Source organism: Otolemur garnettii, unplaced genomic scaffold (genome assembly GCF_000181295.1).
Source record: "Otolemur garnettii isolate 467f Iridium unplaced genomic scaffold, OtoGar3 scaffold00113, whole genome shotgun sequence".
Lineage (NCBI taxonomy): Eukaryota > Metazoa > Chordata > Mammalia > Primates > Galagidae > Otolemur > Otolemur garnettii.
The window spans coordinates 3,353,541-3,371,975 of record NW_003852508.1 but is presented as its reverse complement, the minus strand read 5'-3'; the positions used below and the strand labels follow the sequence as shown (position 1 = coordinate 3,371,975).

The 18,435-nt window shown below is 37.6% G+C and overlaps 1 protein-coding gene across 5 annotated transcripts in view; it reads left to right on the top strand.

The window, feature by feature from the left end:
- The window catches only part of ARFGEF1 (ADP ribosylation factor guanine nucleotide exchange factor 1), a 141,234-nt gene that overhangs the window by 115,640 nt on the left and 7,159 nt on the right, over nucleotides 1-18,435 (top strand). For all 5 annotated transcript variants that reach the window (XM_003797250.3, XM_023517550.1, XM_023517549.1 and 2 more), the window contains 5 exons: nucleotides 4,439-4,568; nucleotides 5,644-5,779; nucleotides 5,861-5,999; nucleotides 7,797-7,869; nucleotides 13,767-13,899. In XM_003797250.3, the coding sequence (XP_003797298.1) occupies nucleotides 4,439-4,568; nucleotides 5,644-5,779; nucleotides 5,861-5,999; nucleotides 7,797-7,869; nucleotides 13,767-13,899 (611 nt within the window). The remainder of the gene's footprint in view (nucleotides 1-4,438; nucleotides 4,569-5,643; nucleotides 5,780-5,860; nucleotides 6,000-7,796; nucleotides 7,870-13,766; nucleotides 13,900-18,435) is intronic.

The window sequence follows — 18,435 nt, the reverse complement described above, 5'->3', positions numbered from 1 at the left end:
GGTTTGAACCCGCCACCCTTGGTATATGGGGCCGGTGCCCTACCCACTGAGCCACAGGTGCCCAAGAACCATTTCTTTTGAAGCCTTGTTGGTAACATAGTTTAGAATGCTATAGACCTATTGAAATAGAATTCTTTCAAATAAAAGAATAAAAAGATCTTTCCCAGTAAAAGATCCCTAGAACATTTAGTTAATTTGTAATGGAACTATTGTGGATATCATTTAACTAGGCAAGTACTCAGTATGCTGTTCTTATGTCCCTGTGCATATCACTCATAGTAAAATTTTTTGCACACTGTACTTTTGACTGCCAAATTGAAACAGCCAACTTGTGTGTCCTTCTGTCTCTTTATAAGTATTTAAGCCTATTATGAGTTCAATTTTATGGTAAACAAAATCCCTTCCGTTAATCCATCTTCTTTTTAGGAAGAATCATTATTTGGACATTTTACTTTAGTGAATTTTTTAAATTGTGAAGATAGCACAGACTTATAACAAAAAAAATCTCTCCTTCCTTCCCTTATGCCAGAACCAAACTCACCCCTTACCAAGGGTAAATTTGACTTACATCCTGAGAAGCTTTTCATTTTTATAACACTATTTGTTATAATAGGAATTCTTGTGAAATAGATAAATTAATCCCAAATAGGGCCAGGTGCAATGGTTCCTGCCTGTAATCTCAGCACTTAGGGAGGTTAAAGTGGAGAATTACTTAAGTCTGAGAGTTTGAGATGACCAGCCTTGGAAATATAGCAAGATCTCATCTCTACAAAAATTTTTAAAAATCAGCTAGGCATGGTGGCACACACTTGTAGTCCTAGCTACTCAGGAGGTATGCAAGAAGCTGTCTTGAGCCCAGGAGTTTGAGGTTACTGCAAGCTCTGTTTAGCACTCTAACCCAGGACAGAAGGAGACCCTGTTTCATAAAAGAAGGAAAAAGAGTTTCAAATCATAGGGATTTTTCATAAAATCTAGCATCATGAAAACATTTGAGAACATTTTACTTTATATTTAGGCATAGAGAATTGTTTATCAGTAGACCTGTTAGGAACTTTTTAAAATTCAAGATCTCCCCGAGTTCAGATTTCCAACCACCTCAGTGGAATAGCTAATATATCATGTCTAGCAAATCAGGTAAACTCAGCACACGCTTCTTAATCTTATTTTTTTTTTTTTTGGTAGAAGTGTTTTTGACAGGTGGCCTGGCTGCTTTCTTAGCCAGTTGTTTCCTGGGACAATGATACCTTGCTTCTTAACCATATCCCGTATTCAGAGTAAGCATGGATTCTAGTTGTTAAAGAAAAAAAAAAAGTGTGTTTTCCAGTTATTAAAGGAGAGGGAAAAGATAAGTAAATGTTCAGTGATGGCTTTTGATTTTTCAACCTCACCCAGGAGCTGTATGGACCATTACTCAGCTTACAGTGCCACACCATGATTTGTATAACACTGTGACTGCAAAGAAATTTACATGCACTCTCATTTGCGTCTCCCAAAATTCTGTAGATTTGGGGATAGTTAACCCAGAGTTGCATATTTAGTAATGTATTCATTACTGACAGGGATATATTTATACAAAGATGGTACAGCCTACTGCTCTAAAGCTGCAAACCTGTACCACGTATTACTATGCTGAATATGGTAGGCAATTTTAACACAATGTTAAGTATTTGTATATTTAAACATAGGGAAGGTACAGTAAAAAATTTAGTAAAAAAAGTAAAAATAAAACTGTTAACCCCTGTGTATAGGGCTTACCATGAATGGAACTTTCAGGACTTGAAATTGCTCTGGGTGAGTCAGTGAGTGAGTGGGGAGTATGAAGGCCTAGGCACACTGTGCACTTTGGCTACACTAATTTATTTTTTAAAATCTTTCTTCACAATAATAAATTAACCTCAGCTTGCTATAATTTCTTTTTTTTTTTTTAATTTTCTTGCCTCAGCCTCCCAAGTTACTGGGACTACAGGTGCCCACCACAGCCCCTGGCTATTTTTTTTTTTTTTTTTTTTTGGTTTTTTTTGTTTTTTGGCTGGCCTGGGCGGGGTTCCAACCCCCCGGCTGGTATATGTGGCTGGCACTGAGCCGCTATAATTAAGAAAAAAAAAAAAAAAGTTTTGTTTTTTTTTCTGGAGACAGAGCCTCAAGGCTGTCACCCTGGGTAGAGTGCCGTGGCATCACAACTCATAGCAACCTCAAACTCCTGGGCTCAAATGATTCTCCTGTCTCTGCCTCCCAAGTAGCTGAGACTATAGGCGCCTGCCACAAGGCCCGGCTATATTTTTTGGTTGCAGCTGTCATTGTTGTTTGGTAGGCCCAGGCTGGATTCAAACCCACCAGCTCAGGTGTATGTGGCTGGTGCCTTAGCTACTTTAGCCACAAGTGCTGAGGCTAAAATTTTTTATTTTTTAACTTTTTAGACTTTTTTGTTAAAAACTAAAACACAAACACATACACTAGCCTAGACCTACACAGGGAAAACCTCACCAGTATCACTATCTTCTACCTCCACAGCTTGTCCCACTAGAAGATCTTTAGGGCAGTAATATGCATGAAATTGTCATTGCCTGTGATGACAATGCCTAAAACTTTTTAAAATCTATAAATGCAAGGAGTACACACTAAAATAGCAATAAAAAGCATAATGTAATAAATATATAAACCAGTAGTGTAAATATTAGTATTATGTGAGTGGCAGTGCTGTAGCTTTGTTCATACCAACATCACCGTGAACGTGAATAATAGATTATGTGTTACACTATGACCTCATGAAGGCTGTGATGTCAGGAGACAATAGAAATTTTTCAGCTCTGTTATAATCTTACAGGACCTCCACTGTATTATAGTCCCATCATCACTGAAATGTCCTTATATGGCATATGAGTCTTCTTTTTCTGTGCTTAAGGATCACTTTATAAAAAGACATCTTCAATAATAGAAGTCCTTGGACACTATTGATTCTTTGTATGTTTACTTTGGGCCCTGGAAAACACACAGTTGTCTCTTTCCCCTTACCTCAATCCAGTTACTTGGCAGTGAGGGGGTGAATAGACATGGAGCTCAGCAGATGGGGGAAGAGGGAATCTTGTTCCTTTGTAAAGGGGGATACGGGTAGATTTCGCATCCATTAGTGGGACTCCAAGGAGGTCTTCTGTGGAAGATTGTTTCCTCAGGGCTTTATCACCGCTCATGTTGCACGTTAGGTATTTTAGGGATCCAATAGACCAGGGGTCCTCAAACTTTTTAAACAGGGGACCAGTTCACTGTCCCTCAGACCGTCTGGCCCCCGGGACCAGTCGGCTACTAAGTAGGACAGTCAGCGGCAGCAAAAATACCCCATGGGCTGGATAAATGTTCTGGGGGGGGCTGCATGTGGCCCGCGGGCCATAGTTTGAGGATGCCTGCAGTAGACTGTTGTGAACTTGCTGTAGGACTAGACAACTGTAATGTTGTTTTACACATTTATTTAACAGACACTTGTTGAGAACCTTCCAGCAGAATCTGCTGTGTACTAAGCATATATCCATCCAGTAGTATAGGAGCAAATGAGCTGAACTGTGTACCAGTTCTTATAGGACCTTTCAAAGAAAATTTTGTTCTGTCCTACTATTAGATTTTTGGAAATACAAACCACTTCTAAATTGTAGGATGCTTATATTTTGTGAGAAAAAACAACATATAAAGAAAGGATCAAATGATAGTATTTACATAAGTATATTATTTCAAGAAACATAATAAGGAATCAGGGAGGTAATTCAGAGTTTCGTTTATAACACTTATTCAGAAGCTCTAGTCAGTGTGATACTAAGCAGTTCACTTGTTTAAGAAATACTCACTGCTTGCCTGATAGTTGGTGAGCACTTCTCTGGGCTACAACAGGAAACAAAATAGACACAGACCCTCACCCTCATGGAGCTTTATATTAGTGGATTCATTGTATAAATCCTTTTGTGTGGAGACATTGAATGAACAAGGTTTATATCTATAACTTCTTTGAAAAAGATTTTCCAAAATCGAATTTTTGGTCTTAGATTGCTTTAGATGTACTTTCTTCCTTAGCTGTAGTGCAGCAAAAATTAATGTTAATTCACATAATTTTTTTAAATCTGAAATTCCATTTATAATTTTTTTAAATAATATTTTCTTTTTTTTTTAACTTAATTTTTTAAATGCTGGAATAGTGAGGTGAGAGTAAGGGGAAAGTAAAATAAAGAAAAATATTTAAGGCCAGGGACTTTGGAGGTTTTTTTTTTTCCCCTGTATTATAATATCCTAAAGAAACCTGTTAATTTACGGTGTAAATGTCTTTACACCCAGTGTCATCTGTTAAAGACCAGTTTAAAACTTTCTAGTTTCATTGCTTTGTGAACTATAAAATCTCTTTTAGGAAGGAGGTGCTTTTTTGTGTTATAGCTTTCCTAATTATGTTTTGTCATTTTAGGGGCTTAACAGTAATGTTTGAAATAATGAAAACATATGGTCACACTTACGAAAAACACTGGTGGCAGGATTTATTTAGAATTGTTTTCAGAATCTTTGACAATATGAAATTGCCAGAACAGCAGACTGAGGTAAGAGAACACAAAATTTTCATTTAGCCGAGTCAAGTTAAAAGGTTTATAGCATCTTCCCTGATAACATTTTAGTATTTCAAATTAATTACATTGAACAGAGAAGAATCCTTAGAAAATTTTTCTTTAAAACATGAGAATATAATAGCATAGCTTCCTAAGTGAGAACACTATTTGGGTGTAGAACTGAGTTAATGAATTGATGTTGTTTGTTTTCAGTGCTGTTGTGAACTGTCAGTTTCTTTTCCTCATTTGATTTTTCATGCCTGTAAAATGCTAGCAACATTTTGTATTATCACAAAGTGATTTTTTTATTCTGCCTTGAATAAAGAATACAAAGCAAAATTTAAGTTTAGTTTATTCATCTTAATGTGTTTAACTATAAACCAGTTATAGTGTGGAGAGAGCAACTTCAGATTTTCCTGTTTTGTTCCCTATAGTGTTATTAAATGCAGACTTCTGAGATTATCTTTTAAATGACTAAAAGTAATAAATTATACTGATTTTCTGTGGTCCTTTTTTTACCTTTTTAGTGTTTTCAAATAACCATACTTCACGAAAGGCAGTTTTATTTTAAATCTGTGCTAACTCCACTTAGATAAATTCTCACCTCTTTTTTTTTTTAATTTCCCTCTCATTGTCATATTCTATAAGGCCAACTGTTGTTCATGCAGACTGAAAAGTCATAATATCAAAATAATGCAGTGATTTTTTTTTTTTTTTTTTTTTTTTGGCAGTTTTTGGCCGGGGCCTGGTTTGAACCCGCCACCTCTGGTACATGAGGCCGGCGCCCTACTCCTTTGAGCCACAGGTGCTGCCGAGCAGTGATAATTTTTTTAACAATCAAAACAAATAGTACAGAAAATACTTTAATGGCATTATACATAGGTGGTTATAGGATAATGAAGAAAAATAGATAACAGATTTTAAGTTGAGGTGAATGTCATGTTCTTGAAGAAGTAAGTGGTCTGAAAGGAAAACGGACAGTCTGACATTTGAATTATGCATACATATTTTTAATTCTAGTAGTTGATGAATGGTATGACCTTCATCTAATGATTTTTTTTTTCCCCAGAAAGCTGAATGGATGACAACAACTTGCAATCATGCACTTTATGCCATCTGTGATGTGTTCACCCAATATTTAGAAGTACTCAGTGACGTACTTTTAGATGATATTTTTGCCCAACTCTACTGGTGTGTGCAGCAAGGTAGGTCAGTACCAGATATTGATACAAAGTATTAAAAGTGAACCTTGTAATTTATAAATGAATTTTTCTTTTCTTTCCTAGACAATGAACAGTTAGCACGATCTGGTACAAACTGCTTAGAGAATGTTGTTATTCTGAATGGTGAAAAATTTACCCTAGAAATCTGGGATAAAACTTGTAACTGCACACTAGATATCTTCAAAACCACAATCCCACATGCGTAAGATTTTAAATATCTTTACATTCATGTTTGCATATTGAATGAGTTTGATAATGACTAGTGATTAAAGTTTGATAGTGACTAGTGATTTCTCATAACACATATACTTTTAGGCATGTCTGAGTGTTACATGGATTCAGATTCATTACAACTCAAATGCCTATAAACCATAACAAATAGGTGAATTAAACTCTGTAAACTAAAATCTTTAGTCTGATTATCCAAAATTTGGGTCACAATGAAATGATTCCATTGTCTTTTATAATAATTTCCTTTGTCTAGATCAAACCAATTACTGATTTTGAATTGAAAGAAAAGTCAATATATTTATACTTACTATAGACGTAATGAACTAAAGAAATCTGCTTACAGATGTTATCTTTTACAGTTAATTGTCATCTTTCTTTAAGGGATAAGTTTGGAATTGAATTAGAATGAGGTAATGTTTATGGAAGGGGAAACTAAGATAGTCCAGCTGAATGACTCTGATAGCACCTGGATTATTTGTAGGATAGACTAGGGCTTACCTTCCAGCTCAGCTCTGGGGGTTCTCTGCACATAGTTTTACCTTAGATCTGTAATTTAAAAATCTACAGGTAGACTCTTCCTTAAAATTTTTTAATATGCTAGCATATGGGCTTGTACTGGCATAAAACTGTGCTGTCAGAAGATGCCAAGTGATTTTTCACTTTATGTGAAAATCAGATTTCTTAGCTTCATAAACTTTTCTTGACATTAATTAAATATGTGTGAACTCTTATAATCTCTTTGTCAAATATCCTAATCACTAGTAAATAGGAAGCCAAACAAGAGAAACACTCCCCTAGAAAAGCAGAGTTTAGACAGGAGTACATTAAAAAGACACATCGTTTCTTTGGGTCTATTCCCAACTGTGGTATAATGTTTCTTATTTGTTAGTGTGCTTTTTTGTTGGAGCAGTGTGAGTTACTGACAAATGATCCATGTTTGTCAGAGTTTGTCTGTGACCCTTATGTCAAAAACAGCACAAATTCTTGCCTAGCTGTTGTCCCTATGAAATCTTTACAGAAACTCATTAGGCTGTGTATTTTTTTTGTAAGAGCTGCTTCTGTTTTAATTTATTGAATTACACACTCAGGATAATATATGATCACAAAGATCATCTAATAAGCATCTTTTAATAGAAGACACCTGTACCAGAACATTCTCCTTACTGAACTGTTTGTTTCTCTGCTATCTGTCTCATTCCCCAAGAGCTCCTGCTTCTGAGAAACAAGAACTTAGTCCTTAATCATCTTTTTACCTCAAGCACCTAATTCGGGGATGATAAGTTAATTTCTCTTTTGTACCAAATTTTGCTTTATTCAGTTGTATATGTTATTTTAGAAAAATAGAATCTAAGAAATTACATGAATTTTGATCTCTTGGTTTAATATTTATGGATTTTTTAAAAATATAAAACATTAAAAAATTCTTATCTTGGAAAACATTTGATACCATTAATACTTAGGAAAAGTAGCTTTAATGTTTAAAAAAAGTCTTCAGAAAGTGGTTTTTAGTGTAAAACTTATGGACAGATTACCCTTTTAGTTCTGTTACATGCTACTTAATTACTTCCTGAAAGTACATATTTTAAAATTTTTCCTAGTTGTTTTTCAGGAAATTGCTCTTAGCAGTAGTAAAAGGTGCAATATGTTGATGTTAGTATATTATTATGACTTTCTTGCGCACATTTCAAAATATGCTCAATATAGCATATGGCACTATCTCCTTCCGTCCCCTAAACCACAATGATTAGTGTGTTTTGGTATCTTAAAGGCTCTTGACCTGGCGTCCTACTTCTGGAGAAACTGCACATCCACCTTCATCTCCTGTGAGTGAAAAACCACTGGTAAGTTTTAATAAGTAAAGCATATTTTAAATTAATTATCTGGGAGAAGTAATTTTACCGTGGGTTAAATTCTTATAGGAGTGTCTTAGTCTATCTGCTATAACAAAATACCTGAAACTGAGTAGTTTATAATTAATAGAAATTTATTTTCTCATTGCTCTTGAGGCTGAGAAGTCTAAGATCAAGGCCCTGCCAGTTTCACTGTCTATTGAGGGCTACCCTCAGTTTCCAGATGGCACCTTGTTGCTCCATCCTCACATGGCAGATGGCTGGACAAAAAGGGGCCTTGCTAGTCCCCTCCAGCATTTTTTAAGACACTAATTCTCCTGAAGAATTCATGTATTTATTAAAGATTAGCCTCAAGCATGAATTTTGGAAGGGACATAAATATTCAAACCATAGCAGTGAGTTCACCTCTTAAGAACTATTTGCTATTCAGAATTATCAGGTTAAATTTTTAAATACTGGATATGAAGTAAAGATTTTTCAAAGGTTCTAAGAGAAAGGTACCAGATTACATAGGGATTTCCATGATAAACCAAAGATATTATTGGATCTTACTTTAAACTTTTTATTTTGATACAATTTCATCTTATAGAAAAATTGCCAAAATAGTGTGAAGAATGGTACCATAACAGTACAAAAACATCAGTATACCTTCATCCAGTGTATTGATTCTAGGTCTGCTGTAACAAATTTCCACAAACTTGGTGGCTTAAAACAATAGCAATGTATTATCTCACAGTTCTAAATACCAGAGGTCCAAAATCAAAGGGTTAGCAGGGTCACCTACCTTCTAAAGGTTCTAAGACAGGGGTGTCCAACCTTTTTATCCTCTGCTACTCATTGGAAGAATTAAGAGTTGTTTTGGACCACATGTTAAATACACAAACTCTAATGAAAGCTGATTAGCAAAAAGAAGGGGGGGGTTGTCCATGCATAAAATCCAATACCACAAATAAGCCCCCCAAAAGTCCTCAGAAAATCAGCAGACTGCAGGTTAGACACCCCTGCTCTAGGAGAAAACCCTCCAGCTCCTGGTATTTGTTGGCACTCTTTGGCATTCTCAGCTTGTTCATCTATCACTCAAGTCTCCTTCTGCATCTAACATGGTCTTCCTTGCTATGCATTTGTGTGTCCAGCCACCATAGCCTTGGCCTTCTCTGCAAAGATGCTTTCCTGACGGTGAATTTTCTAATTTTAGCATCCTTTTCAATCTGCACAGGTCCGAGTCCTCCCAAACCATCAAGTGGTAATAGTTCCTTCTATTTAATGATTCCTTCCTCAATTTCCTCACCAGAATCCTCTTTTGTGCCTTTTATCTCTTTTTTACTATAAGCAGCAAGGAGGAACCAGGCCACATTTTTGACACTTTGCTTAGAAATCTCCTCAGTTAACTATCTAAGTTTATCAATCACAAATTCTGCTTTCCGCCCAACAGTTAAACATAAATCAGCCAGGTTGGTTTTCTGCTGCTTTATAATGAGGATTACCTTTCCTCCAGTATCTAATGACATGTTCCCAATTTCTTCTGAAATTCATCAGAAACAACTTTTAACATTCATATCTGTACCAATAATTTATTGATGACCGTATATTCTCTAAGGTGGTAGGTAGATACTTTCTCTACATACATTTCATTTCCTTCTGACTCCTCACCAGAATCACATTTAATGTCGTGAGAATTCTTAGGTTAAATTTTTTAATACTGGACGCGAAGCAAAGATTTTTCAAAAGATTTAAGACAAAGGTACCAGAAGAGACCTTGAACAGTCTCTTCAAGGCTATCCAAGTTGTTTTTTATGAGATGCCTTAGAACTCTTCCATTGCTCAATTCTAAAACCACTTCCACCTTTTTAGGTATTTGTTATAATTGCACTCCACTTCATGTCATCAAAATATGTATCAGTCAGGGCCAGATAAACAGAACCAGTAAAAGATACAGAGACAGAGAGGGAGATATTTTGAGAAATTGGCTTATTTGATTGTGGCTGGAAAGTTTACATTTTAGGGTGGGTTGGCAGGCTGGAAACGCTTAGGCAGGAACTGAAGCTGTAGCCCATAGGCAGGATTTCTTCTTTCTCAGGAAAACCTGAGTTTTGCTCTTACGGCCCTCACCTGATTGGCTGAGGGCCACCCAAATTATACTCAAAGTCAACTAACTATAAATGTTAACCACATCTTCAGAATACCTTCCCAGCAATATGGCTTAGTGTATAATTGAATTATACACTACGTTTGATGCCCGATTGAGCTTGCCCTGGTGTTTGGTTTTGTTTCCTCTTCTGTACGGTGTAGAATTTCTGGTGTGGACTTTGACAGCAGCCCAAATCAGATCCTGGCTCCCCACTGGCTACTTCTGTGGCCTTATCCTTGGCTTGTCAAGTAAGGCCAAGGGTTAAATCAGGTTGTGCAAAGCCAGTTCTGTGATTCTCCTGGCTCCTGGATTTGGTATAGTGGCAGGGGTTTCCCTGGGACCAGCCCGTGGACTCTTCTCTACCTGTCCCCTCTGAGCTCTGCAGTGCCCTGTCTGACTTAGTCCTTTAATAGCTGCTTATCGTTGCTGCTGCTGCTGGCACTCCTGGTCTCTACCATTTCTTCCTGTACTCTGCTTTCTTGTCTTTCTCTTCTCTTCTGAATTACTTAAATTTTGCCAATAAATTATGGTATTTTTTCAGTGCCTTTCTCAGCTGAGTTATTTCTTACTGTGCACTCAAGCACTACTTTTTAAAAATCAAAAATAGAAAACTACCCTTTCACTATAAATACATACATACATACACACATTTTAAGAAAGGAAAATCCTTAACTATTAAAATTGTAATACTCAATATATACTAATAACGAAAGATGAATACAAGTTGCATTTGACTTCTGCAGTTACAAGAGGTGCTCAAAGTGTCCATCTGCATCCAGATGCTTCTGATTACAGCCAACTGCTTGAGCAACAGTTGTGAGGCCTCCTGGGTCTTCCCTGTGCACATGACATACTGTACCATGTGTCTCAGACTTATCTCAAGTGCGTGCAACTATTAGGTGTCTGGGAAGTTCTGTTGTATACTCATGCCTCCATTTTCAACATACTTCCACAGCATTCTCAGATTTCAAATACCACTTCAAAATTGCCTTGCCCTCCTTGACAACCATTCTTCCACTATGTTCTTTGACGGTCTTTCCTGCCACATGATAATGCTAGCTTTTATGTATTTAATTAACACTATCTACCATAATATTCAATTCAACTTCTAAAAATAATACATAGATAACATCTCTTAAAATGTATATGGACTTTTTTAGCACCTTCTTTGTGTGTGTGTAACAGTATGGAAGAATATGGCATAAAAAAATACAAGTCTTGGGCTGGGCATGGTGGCACACACCTGTAATTGTAGCATTTTGAGAGCGGAGGCAGGTGGGTTGCTTGAGTTCAGGAGTTCAAGACTAGTCTGAGCAAAGCAAAGCAAAGCAAAACCCTGTCTCTACTAAAAAATGGAAAAAACTAGCTGGGGGGTTATGGTGGGTTCCTGTAGTCACAGCTACTCAGGAGGCTGAGACAAGAGGATCACTTGAGCCCAAGTTTGAGTTTGAGTGAGCTATGATGCCATGGCACTCTATACAGCGCAACAGAGTGAGACTTGTCTCGAAAAAACAAACAAATAAAGTCTCTTTTTATATTACTACCTACCCCAACCCCAATTCCAGTACTGTAGATTATCTCCTGTCATCTGTTTTCTGTGCATTTTATATATAATATCAATATTACTATAAATTTTTTTTTTTTTTTTTTTTTTTTTGCAGCTTTTGGCCGGGGCTGGGTTTAAAGCCACTGCCTCTGGTATACAGGGCCACTGCCCTATTCCTTTGAACCACAGGTGCTGCCCAAAAAGTGTTGTGTTTTGTTTTTTTGTAGAGACAGAGTCTCACTATATCGCCCTTGGTAGAGTGCTGTGGCATCACGCCGTTCATAGCAACCTCCAACTCTTGGGCATAGGCGATTCTCTTGCCTCAGCCTCCCAAGTAGCTGGGACTACAGGTGCCCGCCAGAACTTTTGCCTGGCTATTTTTTTGTTGCAGTTTGGCCGGGGCTGGGTTTGAACCTGCCACCCTCATTATATGAGGCCAGTGCCCTACCCACTGAGCTACAGGCGCTGCCCTATATATAATATTAATATTATTTAAAGACTTTTTGTATTTAGAATATTTAGATGTTACCACGTTAGTACATCAAGATTTTTTTCATAGGTACTCCTTTTTTAAAGGGGAGAAGTGAGCATCCTAGTTCTGGTGCAGAGCTGTTAGAAAACAGTGACCCTGATGTTATTCCTCATATACAGAGGAAGATTTTCAAACCCTTGATTTTATGACCTAGCTTTGGGGCATATTTAGTTTTCTGCTTAGAAATCATCAGAATGTTCAAAAGTGCTAGTGACCAAAACAATTTAAAAATCATTACTTTCATTTCTCTTTTACATTCTTAATTGTAAGGACTGATTAATTTCTTTTTAAAAATATACTTATATCAAAGAAATGTATACTTAATGTATTTGAGTAATTTTTTAAACAATAGACATTTCCTTTAAAGTGTTGATATGAGCATTCTTGTAAATTTTTATTTAAAATGTATTTTATGACAATGAAATGTCTTATTGCAAAAAAAGAGAAAAGAAGGAAAAAAGGTATTTTAGGCTGGCCATGATGTTCATATATAAATACTATGGGATCTATACAACTTGTACTCAAAGATTTTTAAGTGTTAAAACACTTGCAAAAATAGGTAACAGCCATCACAGTAATAGTGATACAGCTTTAGATTTGTGTAGTGCTTTGCTGTTTAAAACATTTTCGCATTTGGTCTTTCCAGCAGTTGTGTGGACCTGGTTTAGTATATCATCCCTATCTGCAGCACAGAAAATGAAAGATGATAAACTGTGGTATTTTAAGTCCCAGCTAAAACACTGTTTTGATTAACACTGCAGCATAACAGGACTGTGACAAGCTGGTCAACATAAGGAACTCGGCCTGCTGTACTGAGACCTGCATGTAGTGCATGTCCAGTCTGTAAAAATTAGGTCAACTTAAGGAGGTGATGAGTGTAGGGAGGGGTTAGCTGTGCAGATTTTACTGTAGTCCTTGTCTCTCAGACCCATCTTCCTTTCATAAATCCAGACAAGGTTGCAGTAGGCTGAGACTGTTATTTCAGAATAAAAGGAGCTAAGCACGCCTCCTAACGGCAAGTTCTCTCTTCTCTGAATGTACTGTTCTAACAAAATAAAGCTGAACTAGTAGTAGTGTCAGCTGCCATTCATTGCCTGACACTGTGCTATGGTTCCGGATTTATTATCTGTAATTCTCTTTTATTTTCAGATTAGAAAACCTCAGCTAGGAAAAATAAATCATTTATCTGGGGTTATATTATTCTACTAGAGTAGAATTCCTATGTAGGTCTTTTGGATGTCAGTGTTCAGTTTTTTTCCTGACACCACACTTCAGGCAGTGACCTTCACACTGACCTTTCTTCTTCTTAAACTCACCCCTGTAAAGCTTCCCTCAGCTCAGCCCCTCCTCTCTACCAAGTGTGTGTTCTGTTTAGATTTCATGAACACTGACAAGTATTGCTGACTAGTTTTTCCATGCAGTGAAGTTTAGCATTTTTTTCTCTTGCTGGTGGATGGTGTAAGGCCTTGAGCCCAGTGAGGGTCAGATAGGAAGCTTTTCTCTGAAAGACTATCTGCTTTTATCTAGAGACAAGTAATTTGACATACTTTTCGCATTGTGTGTATAATTGTATAGAATGTCATTTTGTAAGGACATAATATAATTTTTAATGGCATAATAGAAAATATTTTTGTCCATAATGTTTATTCACCAGACTTACACTTAATTTGTTATTTTATTAGGATACAATATCACAGAAATCTGTAGATATTCATGATTCTATTCAACCAAGATCTGCAGATAATAGACAACAAGCACCACTGGTTTCTGTCTCTGCTGTGAATGAAGAAGTCAGCAAAACTAAATCAACAGCAAGTGAGTTATTTCTCTAAATCAAAATAGTATCTTATATAGGAAGATACTATTGATTTTTCCTTTATGATTAACAAGCATATCCTATAATTGATGGTGTAATCCCTTCTTTACTGTATTTACCCCAACTGACATCCTCTGATAGACGCTGTCTTGCAGTTTAAGATACCTGCAGCATCAGCTCTTCCCACAGCATATTCAGCTAATGTTTGTGTCAAGCACTTGAATCTTCCCTCTCCATCCCCTTCTGCATAGCAACCCCATGCCCTCTTTGCAAAAATGAGGCCTAACCTCTTTTGTCCCTTATCTGCAAGGGGAAGTAGTGAGGGACTGCTGCTCTCCTGTTATGGAGCAATCTTCTCTCCTCATGGAGAGACCTCAGTCTGCCTGCACTCATTTTGCTCATTGCCGCCCACACCCATAGCTCCACACAGGTGTCCCTATGCCACCTTTATTCTTTCACCCTTTTTCACAAATAAGGGAGCTCCCCTTCACTTAAACAAAATTTCTTTGGGTTTCGTTTGCTAAAGTAACTAGGAAAGACTACTACCTCCTTAAAGGAGTCCTTAAAGTGCTGTGAGCACTTTTTAAAAATTGAAGTGTGGGCTTGGCGCTTGTAGCACAGTTGTTTAACAGCGCCAGCCACATGCTCCAAGGCTGGCAGGTTCAAATCCAGCCTGGACTAGCTAAACAACAACAACTGGAACACATAGCTGGGTGTTGTGGCTGTAGTCCCAGCTACTTGGGAGGCTAAGGCAAGAGAATCACTTAAGCCCAAGAGTTTGAGGTTGCTGTGAGCTGTGACACCAAAGCACCCTACTGAGGGTGACATAGTAAGACTCAAAAAAAGAAAAAAAATTGAGGTGTGCAAGAGGGGAGGGGTAAATTCACAGCTAACAGGTATAATGCACACTATCCAGGTGACGGGCATGCTTATAATTTTGACTCAAATGTACAAAAGCAAGTCTTGTAACCAAAACATAGGTACACCTGTAATATTCTGAAATTGTTCACGTGAACAATTCTGTGGCATTTAGTACATTTGCAGTGTTGTGGAGACAATCCCTAGTCACTCCTTCCCTGGCCCCGGCAGCTACCTTTCTGCTTTCTGAGTTCGTGGATTGGCTATTTTGGATATTACATATAAATAGAATCATACAAAATGTGACCTTTGTGTCTAACTTTTTATAATGTTTTCAAGATTGCAGTTGTAGCATGAGTCAGTAATTCATTTCTTTTTATTATTTTGTAATAGGCCATTGTATGTCTATATTGCTTTGTGTTTCTATTCACCTGCTGCTGGACATTGGGTTTGTCGTCCTTTGGTTATTGTGAGGAGTGCTGCTAGGAACATTGTGCACAAGTATCATTTGGTTCAATGTACCTGTTTCCAGTTCTTTTCACATGTATAGCAAGGAGTGGAATTACTGGGTCATGTGGTAGTTTTATGTTTACTTTTTAAAGAACCACCAAACTAATCTCTATAGCCAGCAGCTGTACCATTTTACCAGCAGTTTTCCAATTTTTCCACATCTTTGCAAGGCCTTTTTTATCAAAGATTGCCATCCTATGGGTGAGAAATTGTACCTTATTGTGGTTTTCATTTCATTTCCATAATAATGCTTAGTGATATTAAAAGCATCTTTTCATGTGCATATTGGCCTTTTACACTCATCAGTACACTAAAGAGGATGTGTATTTTATTTGGAGAAATTTCTGTTCATGTCCTTTGACCATTTTAATTGGATCATTTGTCTTTTTGTTGTTAAATTAGTAAGAGTTTGCTACATACTTTGGATACTAGTCGCTTATCAGATAAATTAGTTGCTAATATTTATTTTCTCCCATTCTGTAAGTCATCTTTTTGTTTTTTGGACAAGGTGCTCTCATGCACTAAATTCTTCAGTTTTGATAAAGTCCAGTTTTTTTTTTTGTTTTTCCCCTTTTGGTGGCCATGCTTTTGGTGTCATATCTAAGAAACCATAGTCAAATCCAAGGACATGAAGATTTTCCCCAATGTTCTAAGAATTTTATTCTTTTAGCTTTTAAAGTTATTGATCCATTTAGATTTAATTTTTTTTCCAGAGAATTTTTTATTAATCCTAGTTCTTGAGAAAAGAGAACTGTTGGTATCTACTTGAAAGAAACTTCTAGCTTTAGTCATTGTATCTTGCTAACTTCTTGAAAGGGAGATAGGTGGTGGTGAGTGGCCTATTTTTATTTTTTATTCTTGTTCTCCAGAGAACAGAATGGTTCGTGTAGGAATTCATTGCAGCTTCAGTCTGCACCGGAAAATGCCAGAGGACAGAATAGCGAGTGACTTTTTTCATTCTCAGCGCCAATATGGAACCTAAGTATGCTTAGCTTTGTGAGGGAAAGACTTGGTTATCATACTCCAGGAAGCTCTCACTTGGCTAATCTGGGAATATTCTTTTTCTGGGACAGAGGTTCCATTTTCCTGCTACCCAGGGCTGTGGACTCAGACATCTGTTCTTATGCCAGACCTCCTATTCTCACTCCTCTGGAAGGTTGTTTGGTAGGTTCATCCTGGAATTGTTGACTCAGAAGAGGTAGAGCTGGAAGGAAGACAAGTGGCCACTCCATTCCGTGAGCCCGTGTTTCCTGTTAGATGCCTTCTGTTCTTCTTGTTCCGAGATGAGACTCACAGCACAGACCTGAGTATTTCCCTAGTTCTGTAAGGCAGCTCTGCCTTACCCTTTCTACACACTTCCAGAAAACTGCACTGCTCCCTGGGTCTCCATTCAGTACCTCCAGTCTCACATACTTAAAATCTGCTTAGTTTTGCTCTCTACTATATGGTGACCTGGTAAAACGGATGTTTTTATAATTCTGGCAGTGTCAGGCCATGGCACGAATAAAATTTGTCTGTGTAGATATTGTTTCTAAATGTGCTGCTGGTTCCTGCTACTAAAGGACCAGTTAGTGTAGTTAGGTTCTCTGTCCAGTTCTCAAAGGGCATGAGAAGTGTGGAGAGGCACTGCTTCCCTGTCCGGATGACAGCTTTATCTGCCAGACTCTTGGGGTCACCAGAAGTGTCTGGGGTCCTGCTGACAGCTATTCACACCCCTGAGCAGCTCACAGTGGAACTCAGGAGGATCCATCTCCTCAGACTCTGCCTGCTGCTCAGTCTCTTCTGGAGCCTTGGTGCCCCCAGGAGTATGCTGCCCCAGGGACTGAGATGTTTGCACTGACTGAAGGAAGGAGGGAATGTTCTTCTGTGAGGAACTCACTGGAGAGGAAGAAACAATCATGGGACTTTGAGGGGGTTTTGTTTTATTTTGTTTATAACTTGAGATGTAGTACTAAGAATTAAAAGTTCAATGAAACAGCATTTCCAAAAAATAATCTGGAAAGGAGGCTTTATTAATGACCTCAGTAAGAATAAATTTAAGCCAGTTATTTTTCTGCCATTCCCCCACCAATCCCTAAAGCATGAATTTAACTTCTACAATTTGGTGCCAGAAAAGGGACTTGTAGTAAAGTACTTTTTATAGGAGAAGGAAACTCAGGAATTATAAGTCATCCAGGGTTGGAGCCATTGCCCTGAGACTATGAACAGGCCGCTCCCTTGGGCAGTTGTCTGCCTCCTAGAAAAGCTGCCCTTGAGAACCTGGGGGCTGAAACCTCTTTTCTAGTTTTTGCTCCTACCTGTGTTACTGCTCAGCAGGCAGCTCAGTGAAAGAGAACTTTCCTTTGTAAATATGTCCACACAGGCTGGTAGATCCGTCAGAAACACCCTGGTGGGCATATTCCTATCACATTTGACATAAGAAATGTGGGCTGTGGGAGCATTTTTGTTACTTTGTGTTTTGGTTACTTTTATAGTAATGAGCTTATCATAACTCTTCAATAGACTTTTTTGCTGATTGAAAATAAGGAATAATTTTAGTCACAGTTGCTAATCTACAAATAAAACGTGTGCCACGGCCACAGCTCAGTACTACACAGGGAGATCAGAATTCTCTGCTATCCCTCACTTCCCATCTCACATAGATCTAGTTCCTTGTATCTTTTTCAGAGGCTTTTATGTTATTTTCAGAGATCAGACTTGGGTTTACAGTAAATGTTATTTAAGTTTTAGGTTTTTGCCCATTTGTTACATTTCATTAAAAAATAATCTGAATCTGTGGTTCAACACCTGTAGCATAGTGGTTATGGTGCCAGCCACACACACTGAGGCTGGCAGTTAAACAATGATAACTGCAATAAAAAAAATAGCTGGGTGTGTGGCGGGTGCCTGTAGTCCCAGCTACTTGGGAGGTTGAGGCAAGAAAATCACTTAAGCCCAAGAGTTTGAGGTTGCTGTGCGCTATGAAGCCATAGCACTCTACCCAGGGCAACATAGTGAGACTCTGTCTCAAAAAAAAAAAAAAATTGATCAGATCCTTAGAATATTTATGAGGGCTACTGGGAGGAAAATGGTCATAACTAAGTAAAGCCAGGGGTTATTGTGTTAAACTTGAAGATTTTTTAAAAATTTGAGACAAAGTCTCACTCTGTCAGTCTGGAGTTGAGTGC